We start from the raw sequence: 22831 nt of genomic DNA, 5'->3' as shown, positions 1-22831 counted from the left end.
TTCAGCCATGGCTACTTATTTATTTTTAAATATTTTTTTTTTAATAAGGCCCCAAACTTTGGAGCTTCCTAAAGCGGAGAACGAAAATCAAACTGGGGCCAAAGACAAAAGAGATCTGAAGTGCACGAAAAAAAGGAGTTTGCCAAAAAATGTGCAAAATAAAACAAAATGGCAGAATTCCTTTGTGTGACTTTTCAGCCATATTCTTATTTATTTTTAAATAAAAGACTTTTTTAATACTAACAGTTCGGTTCAGACATGGATGATAGCTGAGTCTTGTTTTTGTTTTGTTTTTTTGTTTTTTTTGTTGAATCTGTCTTATTCCTGTTTGCCTTGATTGCGTGGGTGTACCTAATGTTGTGACCAGAGAGTATCCAGCCATCAACTTTGGATAAATAACTCACAACTCAGTTCATAATTGGATTCATTTGAACATCTTGAAAAAAAAATTGCCAAAATGGCCAGTAAAGTGTGTGCGTGTGTCATTTGTGTGCGTGTGTTTTCCCCAGCATGTGTGCCATCATTAGCCTGCGTGTGCATCTTCCTCCCAGCGAGCACATACATTATGGATGCTCCTCATCCTCATTCTTCCTCCTCCTCAATATGACAATCGTCCTCGCGTTTTCCTTGGCGAGCTCTCGTAGCATTCAAATCAAATCAATTTTTTATTTTTTTTTTAATGTGATACTTTGCTGCCATCAAGTGGCTCTCCCAGACTGCGCGTCACTATGACATGCAAAATGGACTTTTTAAGACGTTTCTATTTTTGGGTTCAGGATGAGGGAAAAATTTTGAAGGACCCTTTGATAAACTTATGCTCATTTTTTGGTGGAATACAAAATGTGTTTGTTATGAGGAATATAGTCAATTTTCAAGACGTAAGAAAGTCATATTTTAATATGTGAATCTCAAAACACAACAGAATTCACTTAATATCAGGCCTTTTACTCGTCACTTGGATTGATTCTGGAAAGAAAAGGTCCTATATTGTCAACAAAACTTTTAAAAAGAAAAAACGTTTTTTTTGCACTGCACGACTTTAGTTTTACTTAAAAAAAAAAAGATGATTCAACTAAAGATGTATCTATGTGATGATGTGTCACAGTCAGTATTTGACACTGATCTGTATGTATAACTGGATAGCCAATGGGCCAAGACTTTTGAGGTCGCGAGGCCGCCATATTGCTCCTCCCAAGAGACGTTTCTCAGCATACGATCCGATACTTTTACAGTAACCAAATTGGAGAACATTTGAGATGGTACTAGTAGAAACGGCATGATTTATGGTGTTTTCCATTTGTTAAACATAAACCAGAGGATTTCTGACATTTACAACTTGGTTGATTGCCTTTGCTCTGCCGCCACCTGCTGGCCGTTTTTGTAATAACTACCATTTCGTCAACCATTCTTTGCAGTTAAGAAGCTGCATCAGCACCGCCTGTATGCCCTAGCATAAAATAAATAAATAGATAAATAAATAAATAAATAAATAAATAAATAACGTATTTACATAGTCCTGCCCTCAAATTGAAACAAGTAGGGAAGGAAGGAAGAAAGAGTTTATAATATTAAAAAAAAATCTGCAAAGAGTGAACCTAAATAAGCATAACTGTAGATTGAAGTGATATCACCATTCACCACTAGATGGCAGTCATGGCTTAGTTGCACAAACACCATGTTTAAACTGCCCTATTCTACAACATGAGTAGGCAGACTATTTTTTGTGGATTTGTAAGATATGCAGGACAAGCATATAATAACATTAAAATTTGTAGTCAGATGGTGCACAAAATGAATTTTTGCACATTTGCTCCCAAAAACGTGTACATGCGTTGTAATGTAAATATTACCAGTGTCCCAAAGACGTATTTATATGTTGTTGTTGTTTTTGTTTTTGGGGGGGGGGTTTGTTGTTGTTTTTTATGCTAGAGCATACAGAAAGTTTTGATGCAGCCTTGGACCTGAAGAGAACAGTTTAAGTAATGGTAGTTATTACAAAAACGGCCGACAGGTGCCCACAGAGTATAAGAGGCCATGGCTAGGGCCATGTTGCAACAAGCTCTTGTTGACAATGTTTTAACCAGGAATGTGAATAATGATTAAACTTAACTATATTCTACTTCTAATTGCTGCAAAACAGAAACAGATACAAATATACTTTTTTTTCCTGATGAGAGAGGAGACTCTAATCTTTCTTTTGGTAGGTTCCATGTTTTTATAGCAATAGAGCACAATACTTGGTGGGCCTTGCGAAATCAGTCCAAATCCAGTAAAAGGGGGTTGCTTCAGTCAAAATGGCTGCCAGTCAATCAGTTAATGTTGGTTTGCTGTTCAGCAGTTTTGTGCAAAAGGCGCAATTTGTAATTGAGGGGGGGAAAGTAACAGGATGTGGTTTTGTTGGGTTACAATACATGCATTGTTAAAACAAAAACAAAACAAAAAAAAGATGACCTTCAAAAAATAATCTCACAGCCTATTAAATGACAAATATCAGGCAAAAAAAAGACATTATTTTTCCAAATCAATCAGCCCTAATCAGAAGAACGTTTACAAATGTTCATCTTGGAACAAAATTCCCCCCGAAAAAAAGTTTAGCTCATGCTGACATCACCAACTTTTGAAACTGGAGGAAAAGAAAAAACTAGTCCCAAAATCAATTTTTTTGCCGCAAACGGCAACAGCTGCAAACAGGAAATGAGCAGCTGTCTCCTGCTCAGCAGGAATTAATTGATGATTTATTTGCCCATGTATCATTGTTATCATCTTTACAATTATGCAGCAGAACGTCGCGGGCGCTTTTGACCTCCGAACTCTTGAAGAGCCCAGTCGATACGTGTCTCTCTCTCTCTCTCTCTCTCTCTCTCTCTCTCTCTCTCTCTCTCTCTCTCTCTCTCTCTCTCTCTCTCTCTCTCTCTCTCTCTCTCTCACTCACTCACTCACTCACTCACTCACTCTCTCTCTCTCACTCTTGTTTGTTATTTATTGGCGGCGCCCGGGCCGTAAACATAAATCACATAAATCACGGCGCCGGCTCATATAAATGTCAGCGTGGACGGGCGAGCTCATAAAGCTCTAATTTGATCGGCGTTCGTGTGGGGACGCGGCGTGAATTAAACGGCGGGCCTCCTCAATCATCCTTTTTCCTGCATTCATCGAAGACGCCACAGACTGCTCGCGCATCCGTCAGGCCCCACCCAACCCCTCATGAGACACGCCCACTTGATGCCTGATTGGCCGGCTCCTCCTCACTGCCCTGCACTCATCGCGAAAAACACTTCCGACTTATGCAAATGCTAGCACAACATGTTTGTTTGTTTGTTTGTTTGTTTGTTTGTTTGTTTGTTTGTTTGTTTGTTTGTTTGTTTGTTTGTTTGTTTGTTTGTTTGTTTGTTTGTTTGTTTGTTTGTTTGTTTGTTTGTTTTTACCTTCAAATTTTGCTCAATCATTAAGACCTGACTTCTGTTTGAAAGTCAGTTTGAAAAAAGGAGAATGTGTTCATCATATTTTTGTACTATTTATGAAAAAACTGAAAGAAAAAAAATGAACTCAACTCAAGTTTATTTATATAGCGCTTTCAATTTACATATTAGATTTGGATAATAAATATATATATATATATATGTTATGAGCCCTGAAGGGAATTTGTAAAATAATACATGTGAATATAAAATGATTCACTATGATTACTGCAACAAAATGGAAAAATGATACTAAATTGACAAAAAAAATAAAAAAATGTTACATTATAATACAAATGTGTATTGGAAAATTAAACAAATAAATGACCAGATAATTTAGGAAAGTATTAATCATAATGATCTCTGGAGGGAATGGAATAACAATAATTAATAGCATTGTATATGAAACAAGAAACTGATCAAATATTAAAATGTAATAATCACAATATTGATGCATGGTTGGAATAGTTGTTTGCTTTGAAAGGGCTTTGCTGCCATCTGGCGGTACAACAACACCACTGCAACTGAGCCCAAAATACTGCTCATAGATGTTTTCAATAAAATATTTAGTTTTGTTTTTTATTCAAGACCTCATAATGAGGCATTTCAATATTGTGTCCTTTCATAGCCGTTTTTGGATATGGACTCTATGCACAAATAGCCGTGACGTGTCTCCGGGAAAATCTGTGAGCGCACCTCCCTTTCCGGTAGTGGCGATTGCCATTTGTTTTCCTTCAGAGAACGTCACAAGTTGTCAGTGTTTTGGAGTATATTTTCGTCATTGTTTCTTATGAGTGTGGTTGCGTGCATTTGTCAAGGCATCGAGGAAGAGGAGAGACAACAGTACATCGAGCAATCACTGCTGTGTGCGCAGATAGACAGGTTTAACTCTGCCTTGTTTATTTCCCTCTTATGCTGATCACCGGAGACAGTTTGTTGTAAAACTGCCACGTCATGTTCACGATATTTAAATGCAACACATCTGTTAAAAAAAAGTCGGGTTGATTTCCATTTGTGCATTGATAGTACCCTCTGGTGGCTAATTTTTTAGTGTAATTTAATTTTCATAAGGCATATTTTAGCTCTTCAATGTTTCAAATCCACGCTAATTGTCAGATGAAGTGGAATGTAATATGCCTGTGAAGCAAGTCAATATGTGGAGAAACTCGATGTGTGCGTGCATTAACAACATAACATAATAATAATAAAACACAATAATAATAATAATAATAATAATAATAATAATAATAACATTTCTGTTATGTACAAAAGAACAATATTTTGCTTTTTTTAAGTATGAGCTTTTTTTTTTTTTTTTTTTTTTTTTTTCAATATTGTGACCTTTTTTTAAATATCGCCAACCTCCCCACAATATTGTGATAATTATCGCATTGTGAGTTTCATATCGTGATAATATCGTATCGTGATGTTTGGATATCATTTTGGATATTGACCATCTGTTTCCATCTGTCCATATCAACATCTATATGAATTAATGTCCAATATGGTAAATATTATAAAAGTATGACTCCCCAAGCCCTTCAATTATTCCTTTCAAAGTCATCTTGCGTCATGTAGGACTAGAGTATACACGAAAGGATTCATATCTGCCCCACTTCTTGCATGTGTGTATGTGTGTGTGCGCACTGTTTATTTATGTATTTTTTGTTTCTCTTCAGCTAACCTTGGAAGGCCATCGCCTTCTTTCCTGTGCAGCCAGCAGTGAGCTGCTGTTGTCTGCAACAAAGTTATGAGTGGCACTCAGATACACCCCCCCACCCCCCCCTCTCTCCCCCCAAACCTCATTGAGGGTCAAAAGGTAATTTGTGGCCGCCACTTCTCCGGGCGCATCTTGATAAACTTTGATGTCTGTGGTGCTATGTGAAATCTTCAAATGTGTGGTGGAGGGGGTCCAGCTGTTGATACGCCCCATTTCCCAAATTTGGGAGGCCGCAAACACCTCCTGAAAAACGAAGAATTTCATTGTTCAGTGTTTTGACAGTACTGAACATCTCGGGTCTTCAGATGTCCGGCTGCACCTGTTATATTATATTAAAAAAAAAAAAAAAAAAAAAAAAAAAATGATCAAGTGCTTAAAAACATTCCAATAAAGTTACGTGTTGGAGTTTACTTTGTATTTTATTCAAAATTTTGAAGCCAATCTTGCCCCTTCAAACAGCATATCAATATCGGATCCAAATATCTGTTAACTGCTTCTTTTACGACTAATTGTTACTTGATAGCTATATAGGGTAGCAGTTGATTTGAAATGGAGACAAGTTGTTGAAGACAATATTGAGGTTGAACCATGACTCTTTATTTTGTATGGGGACAGATAACAATAAAAAGGGAGAGATATTGCTGATGTTATTTTGTAAAGGGGCACAAATCAGGCGCAGAAACCTCAGTGTTCCTAATGATGTGGCCTGCAGCTGCGTGAGAACGGCCACGTCGCTCGTTGGCGCCTCCGGCAGGATGAAGTTGAAACAGGCGTCAAGTTTTTTTTTGTTTTTTTTCGTTTGTTTATTTTTTAATATAGGAACGCGCTTGTGCTGATTTAGTGACTAGCTTTTAAAAATGTGTCTCTTTGTCATTTCAATTTGTTTTCAACAGACTGAAATTTCAAGTTTTCATTTTTTTCCCACCTGCAATTTGGTTAATTTATTATAAATGAATCCTAAATTTGGGGAAGTTGTTTGTACTTTTATTTTGTAATTTTAATCTCTATTGCAGAGTGACTTTTCTGGGTTTCAGAACTAATCAAAAGGTATTTCTTTAACATTATCTCTCATTGGTTTTCTGAGGCATGGTGGATGGCTGGTTAGCGCGCCTGCTTCCCTTTGCAGAGGACGCAAGATCGAGTCCAGGTTGCAGAGGACGCAAGATCGAGTCCAGGCTTCGGCCTTCCTGGGTGGAGTTTGCATGTTCCCCCCGTGCTTCGTCGGTTTCCTCCCACATTCTGAAAAACATACATTGTCGGTTAATTGGAGTGGCTAAATTGTCCCTAGGTGTGATTGTGACTGTGTATTTATTTCAACAGATTTATCCAAGTACTAAGATGTATTGGGTTAAGAGTTCAGTATAAGTGAAGTCAAATAGCCCTGCGATTGGCTGGCAACCAGTCCAGGGTGTCGCCCGCCTACTGCCCAGAGCCGGCTGAGATAGGCGCCAGCACCCCCCGCGACCCTTGTGAGGAATAAGTGGTCAAGAAAATGGATGGATGAAGTCAAATAGAAAAAGTTAATACAACTACTTATTTATTTCGTATTGGTAATCATTTCATATTTTTAACATTTACTTAATAAGCAATGGCTATGACCTAATTACTACATTACAATAAGAACCTTTATAATTTTGTTTAGTAAGAGTTACTTAATATTTCCGACATGTAATCAATCTTTACTTGCGTGTACTTAATTCTGTTGTGTGATATGCTTGATATTGAGTAGTAGAATTTACTTAATTGGAGTGAGTACAAATACTTGCGAGATTTTTTTTAAGTAAATCTTACGAGTTGTTGTTGGGGGTTTTTCTCAGTGTAGGGCTGCCAATATTCTGACAAAGGAAGATTTTGCTGCAATTGATGTTTCTTACTTGAATGTGTAAGGACTTTCGTCTGTTCACGTCCACTCCCTCTTGTCGTTATCGTCAGTCAGGCCAAACCAAAATATGTCCTCCTCAGTGAGGGGCCTGAGGGCATACATTACGGTCTGTAAGAGGGAGGAGAGAAATTAGATTTAGAATTAGGGAGATTGAGAGAGAGAGAGAGAGAGAGAGAGAGAGAGAGAGAGAGAGAGAGAGAGAGAGAGAGAGAGAGAGAGAGAGAGAGAGAGAGAGGGGAAACTTTTTAAGGAAGGGGAATGTGGGAGGTCAAGGAAGAAGGGATTGGACAGCTGAGCCCGTCACCGCTTCCTGGATGTTCCGAACGCTGGTCAAGTCGCCTCCCATGACGCGACAAAAGTCCTCAGCCTCCTCCCACGACTTTTCGTCCACGGAGATGGACCTTGTAGCGCCACCAGCCCCATGGACGCATAGACAGAGCTGCACGTGTTTCAGGGCAGACTGGGGAGACAATAAATACATGAATAAATAAATAAATAAATAAATAAATAAATAAATAATCACCCGCCAAACCGTATTTGAACTTTGGGTAGGACTAATGTAACTAAACAGTAACGACACATTTACATCAATCTAATTATGTAAATTGTATAGGCTACATTAAATTCCTATTTTAAATAACAGAAGTCAGCTAATTTTATACTGGGAACACCTATACATCACTAAAACATTTTAAAATTGCATTTAGTTTTATCCTTGCCTCTGTTGATTTTTTTATTTTTATTTTTTATTTTTTTTTAAGCGCTGCAATTGGGGAGTTATCGCGGGTAAGTTGTCACATTGCAGGGTTTTTTTCTCCACCAGAGGGCGCAACGAAAAAGTGGAACACTGTACTAGTTTTCTTCGTACAAATGGCCGGGGGTTGTGTACTGTCTGAGAAGAGAATAGCACATTGTGAGCTGAGATGAGTGCCAGTTATCTGTTTTGCACAACCCAAAGTAAAAAAAAAAATTTTTTAAAAATCACCTTTTGAAGGAGGCATCTTTCAGAGACAAATTCTTGCAGAAAATCATGTGGACTTGTTAGAGGAGAGATTGATGCATCTTGTCATGCCTCAGTCACTGCTCTGTTTTAAGCTAACTTTGAACTAGAGCAAGTCTTAGCCAACATGGTAGTTTGACGCAACTTGTCTCAGTCATTTTGGGGTTTATGCAACGAATGCCTCCATGTTGGATTCAATAGCAAAGCAGGCCATCATGTCAGTGATGTCAGAAAGAAATGAAAGGTCGTTGTGCTGCTGAGCAGAAAGCAAACTTATACTACCAGCTGTAGTTGTGGGACAATCACTGCCTCTTCGGAATTTAGCCTTCAGTGTTGGATCCGGAACAGGCCAATACACTCTCGTAACAATGTTTCCACATGGTTAGGACTGGAGAGATGTTCTTGGGGGTTTTTTCATAAGCGCAGATCAACTTGATAGTTTATTTTAAAATTATCTGTGGTAACCATGCACGCATAGAAACAGCCGGCAAAACAATTCAATGCTGTTCCACCAGATAACAGCAAGGTACAGACAATAGTGCTCAAAAGCACATACCACATATGTAAACTTGCACAACACTATTTGTACAAAAGCTCAACATTATTTTTATTTAATAACACAAAATATTATAAATGGTCACCAAAATTGACATACTTATCATGCCCACTTCAAACTCTGAAAATGTCAAATCAATTACCACAGTATTTTGGATTTTCTGAGCATTAAACCCATTTTATCATCCATAAATTTGTGTTGTAACTTGTAAACTTATAAGCACAATTGTACATACTGTAATTAACCTGTGTATCCGTTTTTTTGTATTGTTTTGTTTATTGGCGTACCGAGAATTTTTTTTTTCCTCCTCCACGTTAAATACGTGCTTTGGCTTAACACCCCGGTTTGTGTTGTGCATGTCACTTCCTACCGATGTTTTATTTATTTATTTATTTGTATTTATTTATTTAGTTTACGAAACGGCTACGGAGTGCAGAATTTGTATTTATTTATTTATTTTTTGCCAACGCTGCAATTAATCCAGTAAGTTCATTCGCGTCCCACCAGAGGGAGCCCACACACTGTAAAATTAACTGACACTGTTAACATCACTTCCTTTTATACATAAATGTAAGTTAAAATATATATATATGATTAACTTATTTAGATAAACTTCCTGAAGCTGCTAACTTTACTTCATGAGTTCAGATCAAATAATGTTGATAACCGTGTAGAGGAAGCAAGCATTTGCATTGCGGAAATATCACAAATATTGGATGTACGGAATGTCACAACATCATAAAACAACAGGAAACGAAAATGACCAACAAAATAAAATACAGATCAAATTGATAAAGGTGGGTTTGTTTTATTTTGTTTTGTTTTTAATTGTAGGACACTGTAAATCAGGGTTGGCAAACTGTGGTCCTCGAAGGCCGGAGTCCTGCAGGTTTTAGAGATTTCCCTACTCGAAGTGCATCTGATTCCAATTAACAGGGTCGTTATCAGGCTTATGCATAGCTTGCTGATGAGCTGATCATGAATCAGCTGTGTTGAAGAAGGGAAATATGGTAATATCCAAAACCTGCAGGACTGCGGCCCTCGAGGACCGGATCGTGACACATGTGCTGTAAATGCTTAATACGACATAGGAGTAAATCACTGAACTTTAGTTTGTAAAATGCAGCGGAACACTCAGCAACCGGAAGTGCTTTTCCGTTTGGATGTTAGCTTAACTGTAGAACCTGAGTCAGTTGGTAGCTTGTTTGTTTTGGGGGGGGTTTCGCCACTCGGTGGTAAAAGTTCATCTCCAGAGAGACGCCACATCATCATAAACATGCCCGTGAGTTTTGTGGACAGACATGTTTCTATCGTAATGTTGATTTGCGTTAGCATGCCTCTGGTGGCTTTTGTTACTATCAGTGGCGTCGCTGCTAAGCTAGCAATTCGGTTTTATTTGGTAGACACGTCACAACAATTGTTCATTGTTTTCCACCAGGTGTTAAATATGTCGCGTATGCGTAATGTGGATTCATGTCGACACAAATCGTGTGGGTTCGAACTGTAACTGCTGTTAAATTAGTTGGATTTGGGCGTCCAAAATAGTGCACACGCTTGTGTTTGGGTCGTGGTAGAACTGCAGTACAATTTTCACTTTTCGCTCAGGTCTTTCTTTTTGATGCCTTTTCAATTTCATCCACTTATTAAGTTGATTTGTCTTGCACAATCATCAACGATCGACTTCTTTAAGATGCTTTATCTGTCATACTTACTTTGTAAGCCTCGAAAAATATATCAGGTAAAAATAAACGTTTAAAATAGACTGCTGAATTAAATGTTTACAATTAAAGTTTGCTTGAATAATTATAATATATTACTCCAATTCAGAGGTGCAAATTTCAGCCTCACAACAGTAAATATTCTCTGATGAGACTGAATTCTCTTTTTGAAACCAAATATGCCAATATGAATAAATAAATAAATAAATATATATTAAATTATATATATATTAACTATATATTATAAATATATTATAAATTGTGTTTGGTCCAAAATGAACTTGCGTAATTATAGTGTTTCTATTATATATATATATATATATATATATATATATATATATATATATATATATAAAATTAGGGGTGTTAAAAAAAATCGATTCGGCGATATATCGCGATACTACATCGCGCGTTTCTCGAATCGATTCAATAATCGGCAGAATCGATTTATTTTTTATTTTTTTTATTTTTTTTTTTTTTTTTTTTTTTTAGGATTCACACCTTGAGCATGGAAGAATGTTATATGAACGGAACATTAAGCCTTAATATTTTATTTTAATGCTGTTCAAACATGAAACAGATTACAACCTCTATAAGACTGAAATTTCAGATAAATAAATAATACATTTTCATATAAATCTTACACTCTACAAGCTTACTGATTAGTATTTTCTAAATTTGAATGAAAAAAATCGCAACAATCGACTTATAAATTCGTATCGGGATTAATCGGTATCGAATCGAATCGTGACCTGTGAATCGTGATACGAATCGAATCGTCAGGTACTAGGCAATTCACACCCCTAATATATATATATATATATATATATATATATATATATATATATATATATATATATATATATATATATATAGCTCAGCTGGCTCTGGGCAGTAGGCGGGGGACACCCTGGACTGGTTGCCAGCCAATCGCAGAACATGATTATTATTTTTTCTATAATTGAGCAGCCTTACTTGAATATATTATACAAATATTCAATATTTGCATGTGTAGTATAGTAACAAATGCGATTGACATTAGAGAAGTGGTAACAAACAGTTTGGCACCGACGCATCAACAAAGACATTTTTATTGTGGTAATGCTGAAGCATTCCCACATATGTTATTGTGATTTTTATTCTCCACACTTTTTTGCCGCCTAACTACTCCCACATTATACTTACAATTTATACTGTTCAGATTTCAACTAGCTTAAAAAATTCACGCTTCCCGGGGTATATATCGTCTGATTCCACATTACTTACAGTATTTGCAACAATTTAACATTTAATATCAACTTTTCTCCATTCATTTTTAATGGGACAGGCATTGAATTTTTTCTAAGTTATCACTTTCCACGCCCACTTCCATACATATAACTTATCATCATTAGCAGATGTCTGATACTGCTCAGTGGCACAGTTGGTCCAGTAACCAGGAGGTTATCGTTTCATAATTTATCTCAATGTGCTTTGAGAATTCCCATGCAATTTCTCCAGAAATTGCACTTAGTCTAGTTCTACATAAAACTCCTTTTTACGCCATTCAAAAAGCACTTTTTAATTGAGGGAACTTCAACCAATAATCCGTACGAAAATGTGATTATTTGATGAAATAGATAATTAATTTGAAAAAGATTGGCTTGTGACGACTCTTGAAGTAGCATCTCGTGCGATATTGCATAATTGTTATTCATTAGATTTTGTCTAATCAGTACCAAATAAAGAAATGTTGATGAACAGTAATCGATGAAAGTGAGATGTTGCAGTAAACTATTTGACGAGAAACGCTGACTCGTCCACAATAGAAACCGAAAAATTCCAAGGAATGTTTTGAATTTTATGACCAGGCGGTCGTTCTTTTCTTGTGCAACTCGACAGAAACACGAGTTTGCAGTGGCCATGACGTGCGAAGGATGTTCGGGCGCCGTCAGCCGAATCCTCAGCAGGTTGGAAGGTGAGACTCGAACCCGGGCTGGGCCCATATGGCCATACATCCATATTTAATTCATTCCAACCCAAAAACGTGTAAATACTTTAATACTTTGTCCTTCACTCCCAAAAACGTATCTTCTTCTTGTTTCCTTCCCAGTGGTAAAATGTAACTTGCGTTTGTTCCGTAGACGTCAAGTTTGAAATCGACCTGCCCAAGCAGCTGGTGTGGATCGAGTCGGACAAGGACGCCGACGTTCTGCTGGAGACGCTGAAGAAGTGTGGCAAGGAGGTCACCTACAACGGTACCAAATGAGGAAAAAAAAAAAACAGGTGACGTAGCCATCAACTTGTGTACGACAGTCAACCTCTCGGTTATCGGCGGGATACGTTCAGTTTGCGTGTAAAACTTCACATGTAAAACAGAGGGAAAAAATGTAACATGTTTAAACACCAAAATATTCAACCAAGGCAAGCCATAATGCAATGAAAGCCCCTTTAGTGAAATTCTAACAGAAATGACTAGCAAACATTTGATTTGACGGCAATTCTGAACGTACAAGCAATTTACTACTTCAGCTGGGTCAAATCAAAGTCGACATCAAAACTGTTCAACTAAACCTCATCTTTTTATGTGAGTCCGCTCGTTGATGCGTACGTACAACATGGAAATGAGCATCCATGTTTTGATTTTTTTTGGGGGGTCAATTATGTATTATAATAATAATAATAATAATAATAATAATAATAATAATAATAATAATAATAATAATTGTTGTTATCATTATCGTATTATTATATATTATATTCATATATATTATTATTAATATTAATATCAATTATATTATTATATAATTGTTATTATTATCATATTATATAATAATAATAATAATAATAATAATAATAATCGTTGTTAACATTATTAGCATTATTATTATTGTTATTTTTATTATTATTATAATCCCCATTAGAGTATAACCAAAGCATTTCCCATAATATAACCATTATTTCCATAATTACTATTAAGGTTCCTAAAACATAGTTGACAATAATTATTAGGGGTGTCCCAAAAAATCGATTCATAAAAGAATCGAGATTCTCACTTATTAATCGAATTGAATCGATATTAATATCCAAAAATCGATTTTTATTTAAATTAGAAATCAAGAAGAAGGGGAAAAGGCAGTTGGAGCCCACATGCTGTTTTTGTGGAAAAAGGCACTTAGAAAAAAAAATTAATAAATGTTTCAACAATAACAAAAAAAGACACTTTAATGTCTCTATTTGTCATTTTGTCTTTCAAAGCAGACTGGAGTAGATCATGACAATGTTGTGCATATCACTAAATTGAAGCAGAAATAATTTGTCAATCAAATCATTTTGAAACGAAAATCGTTTGAATCGAGAATCGAAAATTGATTCTGAATCAAATCGTAGACCCAAAAATCGTAATCGAATTGAGTCGTGAGACAGTCAACGATTCTCAGCCCTAATAATTATTGTTGTTGTTGTTATTATTACATAATAATTATTATTGCTATCATCATCATATTATTATTATTATATAATTATTTTTTATTATTATCATTATATTTTTATTAATATATAATAATAATAATAATAATTAGGTATATTATTATTATTATTATTATTATTATTATTATTATTATTATTATTAGAATAATACTAATAATACTAGTAATTGTTTTTATTATTGTTATTAAATTATTAATATATAATAATAGCATAGTTATTATTGTTATCATCTTGTTGTTGTTGTTGTTGTTGTTGTTGTTATTATTATTATTATTATTATCATTATTATTATCGTGTAAACAAAGCGTTTCCCATAATAACCATTATTTCCACAATTACTACTATGGTTCCTAATACATAGTTGATAATAAATGTTGTTATTATTGTTATCATTATCATTATTATTATTATTTCTTTTTTGTAAAAGACAAGTGTATATATAGTATATTTAAGTCTTATAATATTGCAGATAGCCTAATAGTTTACTATATTTCGCAAAATTGACAAATTATAATAAAAACAAAACTTTTGCTATTTTGATGTTGAAATGGAGATGAAGGGGTCGAAGTACTCTTTTCAAACAGACTGAGTTGATGACTGTCTTACTTTATTATATCTCTTGTTGCCTAATATGATGTTAACTTTTGTTTCTTTTTTGCTTCAATTGTTTTTTTTCTTTCTTTTTTTTGCTGTATTTACAAGTTTTAGCTTCACAATTTTTATTTTCATTATTTTTAATTATTATTATTTTTAGACGTGTTTGAAATAAAAAATCTAATCAAATCTTTAAAACAACTGCGGAGCAGCAACACATAAAGAAATGATGATTTTTCAATATTTAGATTGAATGCCATCGAAGAGCTAACGGAAATTAGCATCAATGGTAAGAACGAACTTTTGCTTTTTGCTGCACGTCTTCCGGTCGAGCTCAATGCTGCCTTGGCATGTTGTGGCGCAAAGCGGTATTGCGCTGAGGGAGCGCAACTTGAAATTCAGATGTGGTCTGTCTACTGTAAAAACAACCAAAAAAAATAATTGGCATAAAATCTACAAACATCACAAAATCATGTAAACTATACTCCAAAAAGTTGACGTTTGTGTTCATTCTGCTGTGTCGTTTGTTTCTCAAGGACGAGGACTTTTTTGCAGTGCCCAATGAAGGAAGCGTCTTCTATCACGGACGTCGTGCCAGCAACTCTCGAACGTTTACAAAGTTCTTCAATTTAACAATCAATCGTTACTTCCGTTATATGCCTTCAAGCATTCCCTGCTAAGTCATCAAAGAGACGCCATTACATTCTGATTTATTATTTTTTACATTCTGATTTCTCTCTTTGACGCCACAATGAAGATTCAACACTAAAAATAAATTGTACAAAAAACACATTAAACACTTTTGTAGCAAGAAAACAAAATGAATTGTGTGCGCTACTTGTGGATTGTACGTTGTCAATGCAAATAAAGTTACAACATTCAATGTTCATGTTTTTAAGCGTTGATATTTTAAAAGTATCAAATTGAGACATCATGCAAAATGTTATTTTTTAATTCAATTGGTTTTACATTTTTTAATTTGTTCATTTTTAAGCGTTGACATTAATTTCAAAAGTACCAAATTGAGATGTAATGCAAATTTTTATTTTTTAATTTAATTTTTTATTTGTTCATTTTTAAGCATTGACGTTATTTTCAAAAGTACGAAATTGAGATGTTATGCAAAATTTTATTTTTTAATTTTATTTTTTTATTTGTTCATTTTTAAGCGTTGACATTCATTTCAAAAGTACCAAATTGAGATTTTATGCAACATTTTATTTTTTATTTTTTTTATTTGTTCATTTTTAAGGTGTGACATTAATTTCACAAGTACCAAATTGAGATGTGCAAAATTTTATTTTTTAATTTATTTTTTAAATTTGTTCATTTTTAAACATTGACATTGTAATGTAGTAAGTACCAAATTGAGACATGATTATTTTTTTTTATTATTTATATATAAATCAGTATCAAACATTTTTTGGTTTTGTATTTATTTAGGTTTTATTATTATTATTATTATTATTATTATTATTATTATTTTAAAGAACTTTCTGACATTTTGAAAGACTCTGGCTCTTATTGTAAAAATGTGCTACTCCCACTAGTGGTGGGCGGACAGATTAAATGACTGAAGCAAAGTGTGTTGCCCGGATGTGAAAGTGTCTTCGAGCAGGGCTCAAGTCAACGGAAGGGTGCAATACCACACGCGTCCACAAAATGGCACCATGCATTTTTGAAGCCTATCGCTGCTGGAATCGAACCACCTTCGCAACCGCTAACGTCTCTCATTTATTCGAGTTTGACTATGACTTGTAAAGTGGAAAGTGGCAATTTGAACAACTAATTTTACAATAAATGTCAAAGTAGGCTGCTTTATTTGTATGTAAAAAAAAAAAAAGAAAGAAAGAAAAAGTGGCGTTTTATACCACCCCGCAGTTTCTTGGGGGTGGTAGGTGACGTCATGCTCGTCCTTGCAGACATATATTGGAAAGTGGAAGAGGTATACAAAAATAAAACAAGAATAGGCATATCCCAAACTCCAGCTCAGACTCCAACAAAAGTAAAAAAAAATATAATAAAGGTTTACGTACTCGCACAAGCACCGTGCACGAGCTTGACACAGAGGCTGCAGTTACACTTTAGGCCAGAGGGTGGCAGTCGCTAATAATTGCGACAAAACGCCACAATGCCAAAAAAAATGTTTTTTATTTGCATGATAAATTTTTTGTTTGTTTGTTTTTTAGCAATTATACACAAACAAACAAGGCACATTTGTATCATCAAATAACAAATTACTTGACACAGACTGAGCATAAGCATTCTTGAACATTGAAAATAAAATACAAAATAAATATATAAAATTAAAAAATAAAATAAAATTCAACAGAAATTGTAAGTAATGCTGCAGTCGAGGATGGTCGGAAGTCGGATATATCTGAGTTGTTTCTTTCCCAGTTCCGCCCTGAAAGAACGAACGTAAACAACCAAAATGGCGGATAGTGACCAATTGTTTTTTATTTTGGTCCTCAAAACTAATTTTGACCTTTAGAAAACTTACCTTTTTGCAATTTTGCTTCATTTATAGTTTTTAATCTTATTTCATAAGCATTCCATATAGTTAAGTAGTTGACCGTATAATTTCATGCAGGAAGATAGCGACATACTGTCACATGCTTTATGTGGAGTTATGTCGAATATTTATGAATGAAGAAAGCTATCTAGTTTTATACTTTTTTTTTTTTGTTGGTAACCACTCATTCACACACAAGCTCACTTCATGTAAGCCACATGGGGTCTCCCAGGCAGAGGAGCGAACCCGCGCCAACCGGCACTGAAGGTAAGTGACGGTTCCACCACTCCACCTGGAGCCCATTTTATACTCGAGTAAATTGTGTTTTGCCATTCAGAGTGACGTCACATTGTCCGCCAGTGAAGTCTTTTTTTTTTTTCTTTTTTTTTTTTAACTCATTACTCATTTCACATTTTCAAATACAAAACAATGAATACAAAGCTCAACAAAACAAACAAAAATTCACTTCCAAGGGGTTATACAAGAGTCGACAATAATACATAAATGTTTTCATATCGCTCAGACTTGAAACAATCAAGGGATTATAAATATAACTCAAATTCTATCAGAAAAACAGCAAAGAAGGGGGGCGATTTAAGAAGTCTTCGTTTGTGAATAAAGAATTTGGCTGAACATAAAATTAAATTATAGCACAGTTCTTTGTTCTTGTCTTCAAGAAAAGTTCCAAATATGTCTCTTGATATAAGTCGATCTCCAAAATGTTTACAGTCCAGACTTGCACAAATACTTGCATTTTAGCACATTCAAAAAATATGTAGTCTATAGTCTCTACACCATTCTCACAGAAAGCACATGCATTATCATCTATTTTAAATCGTTTTTTAAGTAAATCTTTAGCAGGATAAACAACATTCAAAATTTTAAAGTGTGTCTCTTTCACTTTTGGTGGAATAGGGAGTTTCAAATAAAGTGATCTTAGCTTTGTAATGTCTGATTTATCATATTTATTTCCGATGTTATTATTGTTGCTTTTACCAGGGAAAAGAGTTCCAGTAAGACACTGTCTAATGAACTTGTTTGTGCATTTTTTGTCAGTGAAAGAAATCTCTTGAATATTAATGGTACCCAATTGTGGGATCCGCCAGTGAAGTCGGAATTTCCCGTATACACTTCCTGGTTTGAACTCGGAAAAGTCCTACTTCCGACGATCCTCGAATGCAGCATAAGGCCATAAGTGAAAATACTACAATATTCAAAACAAAATGCTCAATTTTACAATCAGGAACTAAAAAAAAATAGTATAAAAGAAAAGTTTCATTCATTTTAAAGGAAACATGCTATATTGGGCTATACGTCTTTTATTATCTGTCATTGTTTTCTTTGGGAAACGTTATCAAAATACTAGTAGTGGTGCTTGATATCGGTGTTGGTTAAGAGTTAAGTACTGTATTCAAGCTGGTATCGAGATGCAAAAAGTGGTATTGATCACCGGAAATGACGTCTGTCTGTCCGGCTGCTCCCCTCGCCTGTTTGTCGTCGCTTGTTTTCTTCCCTTCCTGCCTCGTGGTCCTCCTCATCAGCACCCTCCTCCTCATCATCATCTTCTTCCTCCTCCTCCTCCTCTTCCTCCTGCGCCGCACACTCTTAACCGTCGTGTGTGTTTTTTCTGCCGTTTTGCAGTCACGCTGCCGACGAGGATGATGCGGACGGAAAGGATGCAAAAGAAGCTCAAGTAAGAAGCGGGAGTGGACGCAGGTGTTCGCCTGACGTTGTTTAATGCTGTCTGAGTCGGGCACTGTGCCCGCTGGCCTGGCATGCAGGCCCCACTTGAACAAGCCACACCTTTTTCTTTTCTTTTTTTCTTTTTTGGACGTTTCAAGGACGCCGACCTTGCTGAGTGACTTCTTGGGACGAACCGCCTCTGCCGCCGGCATGTTGACATAAATTCATCGCAGGGTGGGCTTGCCACTTGCCACTGCCCCCCCCCCCCCCCCCAACCCCCCCTCACCGCCATGCCACAACTAATGTCCTCAAAGTAGTTTCATTCCCCACCCATGGACGTTCAACTCCACTATCAACTTCAGCTGCCACTTTTCCCAGGAAGAGCCGATAAAAAGGCAAACAAATCCAGCGGCGGACGTTTTTGCATCCCAGTTGCTCCTCCTTAATTTGTGCGCAGTGATGGCGGCGGTGAGCGCGCAGGGACAGCGGGACACCAAATGGCTGACCCTAGAAGTGTGCCGTGAGTTCCAGAGGGGCGCCTGCTCGCGCTCCGACGCCGACTGCAGGTTTGCGCACCCGTCGCGTGGCTGCCACGTGGACAACGGCAGGGTGGTCGCCTGCTTCGACTCGCTCAAGGTAAGCCAAACTGCAAAAGTGTTTTAGTGATGACGCAAACACACGCCTGCGTTTTTGTGTCTTTAAACCCTTACAGAGAAACCATAAAAAAGTGGTGAAAACACTGTCAAAAAGAGCTTGTTGCAACATGGCCCTGGCTGATCTCTTATACTCTGCTGCCACCTGTTGGCCGTTTTTGTAATAACTGCCATTTCTTTAAGTCACCTCTTCATGTCGGAAGCTGCATCAAAGCCTTCTGTATGCTCTTGCATAAAAAAACAAAACAAAACAAAAACGTGTAAACGTGTTTTTGGGAGGGACGGACAAAGTATTAAAAAAAAGTTTTGACACATTTTTGGGGTTTGAATGCGTTAAGAACTTGAAAGTTGAAACAATAAAATGTAAACCAATTTAGTACTATTGTTGACGATGAGTTTCATTTAGACAAAAGTAGCGCTTTGCCACTACCTTGTGGATTCGGTGCAAGGAAATGTATAGTGCTAGCTAATAAATAAATAATAATAATGAGAAATAATAAATCTAATCTAGGAAGTTGTCCTTTGGCTGGACAATTGAAGAACCTTCAAACTTTTTCTTCTTCTCATTCTTCTCCTTCTTCTCCTCCTCCTCCTTCTTCTTCTCCTTCTTCTCATTCTTCTACTCCTCCTCCTCTTCTTCTTCTTCTCATTCTTCTTCTTCTTCTCATTCTTCTTCTTCTTCTTCTTCTTCTTCTCTTTCTTCTTCTTCTCATTCTTCTTCTCTTTCTTCTTCTCATTCTTCTTCTTCTCATTCTTCTTCTCATTCTCCTTTTTCTTCTCCTCTTTCTTCTTCTTCTTCTCCTTCTTCTTCTTCTTCTTCTCCTCATTGTTCTTGTCATTCTTCTTCTTATTGTTCGTCTCCTTCTCATCCTTCTTCTTCCCCTTCTTCTCATTCTTCTTTTTCCTCTTCTCCTCTTTCTTCTTCTTCTTCTTCTTCTTCTCATTCTTCTTATTGTTCGTCTCCTCATTCTTCTCCTTCTCCTCATTCTCCTCCTTCTTCTTGTCCTTCTAATTCTTCTCCTTCTTCTCCTCTTCCTTCTTCTTCTTCTTCTTCTTCTCATTCTTTTTCTCCTCATTCTTCTTCTTCTTCTTCTTCTTCTTCTTCTTCTTCTTCTCCTTCTCCTCCTCCTCCTCCTTCTTCTTCTTCTTCTTCTTCTTCTTCTTCTTCTTCTTCTTCTTCTTCTATTACGCGATTGTCTTCTAATTTGAGCTCAGTGCTGCCCTCCCTGGGCATGAAAGCGGAATTGCCATCTAATTGAGGTATCTGATGATGTGATTTTTAAAAACAAATTTAAATCCTGCTCAAAGTGTAACTTTGCGAGACGTTTGGTCACCCGCAGCAAACGGAAAGTGCGAGTCAGACGCCGCCGCTGCCGTCTCCTTGGTTATTGAATTTGAATGTATTAGTGGTCTATTTATGTCCTCCAGAGCAGCAGGAAGATGGAGAAGGGAGGAAGGGGTGGGGGACGGGGGTTTAGGAAAGGGCGACCTAGCAACAGCACAGGAGTGCGTCGCCATTGGATCGTTTGATTTTCCTGAGTGGCACAGCTGTTTTTAGCACAGAGCAAACAATCTGCCATACCTCACTGCCTGGTCAGGATGTTTTTTGAGTTGCTGCCGGCGGAAGGTCATATTTATTTAATTTTTTGCATCAACTTGCAAGCTGCAGTCTGACAGGTATTGACAAGTCGTCAAAAGAACAAAGTTTCAAAACATTTATTGCCACTCCCAGTTGCAGTTTGCAGCCAAACTGACACACAAAAGTATTTTAAACAACCACACATAGGCTCTGCTAGCTTCATGCTAACTAGCATTGGTTTTTGTTAGGATTACACACCAAACATATAAGAATGACAACACAAGGATGAGAAGACAAGACTTATTCAAGACATACAAGACAATTCTCCTCGCAGCGAGGAGAGTTGCCAGGTACAAGCTGTCAAAGATGCTCTGGCAATTCTCTTGCGTCCTCTCTTTTTATTGGGAATTGTTCCCTATCCGGTTACAAAAAATAGCGTTGCACTACTAAGGGGTGGGGAAAGCGCAATAGTGCAACGCTGCATTATCATAGAATAACATATCTGTCTGTTTGGATGTAAGTGTGTTGCAAGTAAGCATGTGATTATCCATTAGCAATTAAAGTTCTCGTTTTCGCTTTTGCCCCAGACGGAGTGACTCATTTTAAACAGCCACACTGTCTGGTACAGTTCATCTGAAGAAATGGGTTCACTTGAAGTTCATATGAGTGTGAAGCATTTCAGCAAATATATAATAACTTAGATACACTTTAAACGTAACAGTGTTGCAGTGTTGTAAATATTGACGTATTTACTATTTGAACATGTCAACAGGTATATTCTTAATATCTTGGCAGGTTGGCAACTTAAAAGTAGTTTGGGTCGATCCAACAACCAGATTTCATGAAACTGCAGCGGCACCTTTTACCGAACATGTTGCACCTATTAAACTTAAGTTGTGTGGTGAGACTTGACAATCTGTTTGTTTCTCGCCAACTTTATCTGGTCAGTCTTGTTTGTTCAACTTGCTGTTTGCCATCAGGGAAAATTCACAAAATGCGGCAAACACTTTTGCAGGGTTCGAAAATAACAGTTGCATTTAAGTTGAGAATCTTTCGTACACTATTTTAGTGAAATTGTGTTTCTAGAGGTCAGGATTTGACTCTCAGCGCCGCTTGTTCTCCTTTCACTTACCAAAATATGTAAGTTAGCTTCATTGAAGTAAAAATTGTTCACAAAGTCTTATTGGGTTTAAAATTGTGAGTACATTATTATTAGCATTATTATTAGCATTAAGATGGCATTAGACAAAATGAAATTGTTTGGTTCAACTTTTGTGTATTTAAATGTTTAATGTCCTTGTATTTTATTCCAAATGTGTTATAATGAGCATCCACGCTAATTTATGCTAGCCGTCTATGCTGTTTCACATCAAATGTTAGCATTAAGATAACAATAGATCGAATGAAATTGTTTGGCTCAACTTTTGCGTATTTAAATGTTTAATGTCCTTGTGTTTTGTTCCAAACATGTTATAATTAGCATCCATGCTAATTTCTGGTAGCCGTCTATGGTGTTTCACATCAACTGTTAGGTTTAAGCTAGTATTAGATCAAAAGAAATTGTTTGGTTCAACTCTCTGTTGTATGTTCAACTCTGTTTCATTACAAATATGTTATAATTAGCATCCATGCTCATTTTTTTTCGTGGTTCACATCAAATCTTACCATCAAGCTAGCATTAGACAAAATGAAATTGTTTGGTTCAACTTTTGTTTATTTTTTCAGGGCCGCTGTGCGCGAGAGAACTGTAAATACCTTCACCCGCCGCCGCACCTGAAAACTCAGTTGGAAATTACCGGCAGGAACAACCTAATCCAGCAGAAGGCCGCCGCCATCATGTTGGCGCAACAGATGCACTTCATGCTGCCCGGAGCGCTTCTGCCGCCCATCGTGAGTCCGCCGATCACATGCAATTCCTTAAACTACAGTAACGAAAAATCTGGGGGGTGACTGTAAATATTCTTTGTGAAATCCGTAGACAACGTTCCCCGTGACGAGCAGTCCC

General features: G+C 36.5%; 2 protein-coding genes across 3 annotated transcripts in view; both read left to right on the top strand.

Annotated features, from left to right (window-relative positions):
- The first annotated feature begins 9726 nt into the window (after window positions 1-9726).
- atox1 (antioxidant 1 copper chaperone) lies at window positions 9727-15283 on the top strand. The gene is made up of 4 exons (XM_077532789.1): window positions 9727-9898; window positions 12216-12291; window positions 12458-12599; window positions 14933-15283. The coding sequence occupies exons 1-3, from the start codon at window positions 9737-9739 to the stop codon at window positions 12580-12582; spliced, it is 363 nt and encodes a 120-aa protein (XP_077388915.1). The 5' UTR covers window positions 9727-9736; the 3' UTR covers window positions 12583-12599; window positions 14933-15283.
- Window positions 15284-18387: 3104 nt separating this feature from the next.
- Window positions 18388-22831, top strand: part of mbnl3 (muscleblind-like splicing regulator 3) — a 12210-nt gene continuing 7766 nt past the window's right edge. The window contains exons 1-4 of one of the 2 annotated variants that reach the window (XM_077532464.1): window positions 18388-18604; window positions 18753-19230; window positions 22552-22716; window positions 22805-22831. The exon at window positions 22805-22831 is cut by the window's right edge and continues 135 nt beyond it. In XM_077532464.1, the coding sequence (XP_077388590.1) occupies window positions 19054-19230; window positions 22552-22716; window positions 22805-22831 (369 nt within the window). In that variant the 5' untranslated portion in view covers window positions 18388-18604; window positions 18753-19053. Of the gene's footprint in view, window positions 19231-22551; window positions 22717-22804 lie in introns of both variants that reach the window. The other variant, XM_077532465.1, reaches the window with a different exon arrangement.

This window comes from Festucalex cinctus, chromosome 9, assembly GCF_051991245.1.
Source record: "Festucalex cinctus isolate MCC-2025b chromosome 9, RoL_Fcin_1.0, whole genome shotgun sequence".
Lineage (NCBI taxonomy): Eukaryota > Metazoa > Chordata > Actinopteri > Syngnathiformes > Syngnathidae > Festucalex > Festucalex cinctus.
Note: the sequence above shows the minus strand (reverse complement) of the source record. Positions and strands in the feature narration are given on the sequence as shown.

Excerpts from the sequence above, each read along its gene's own strand:
- atox1 (XM_077532789.1), top strand. The coding sequence starts at position 9,737 with ATGCAGCGGAACACTCAGCAACCGGAAGTGCTTTTCCGTTTGGATGTT. Across the intron at positions 9,899-12,215 it reads ACATCATCATAAACATGCCC|AAACACGAGTTTGCAGTGGC; the intron begins GTGAGTTTTGTG and ends GCAACTCGACAG. Across the intron at positions 12,292-12,457 it reads AATCCTCAGCAGGTTGGAAG|ACGTCAAGTTTGAAATCGAC; the intron begins GTGAGACTCGAA and ends TTTGTTCCGTAG.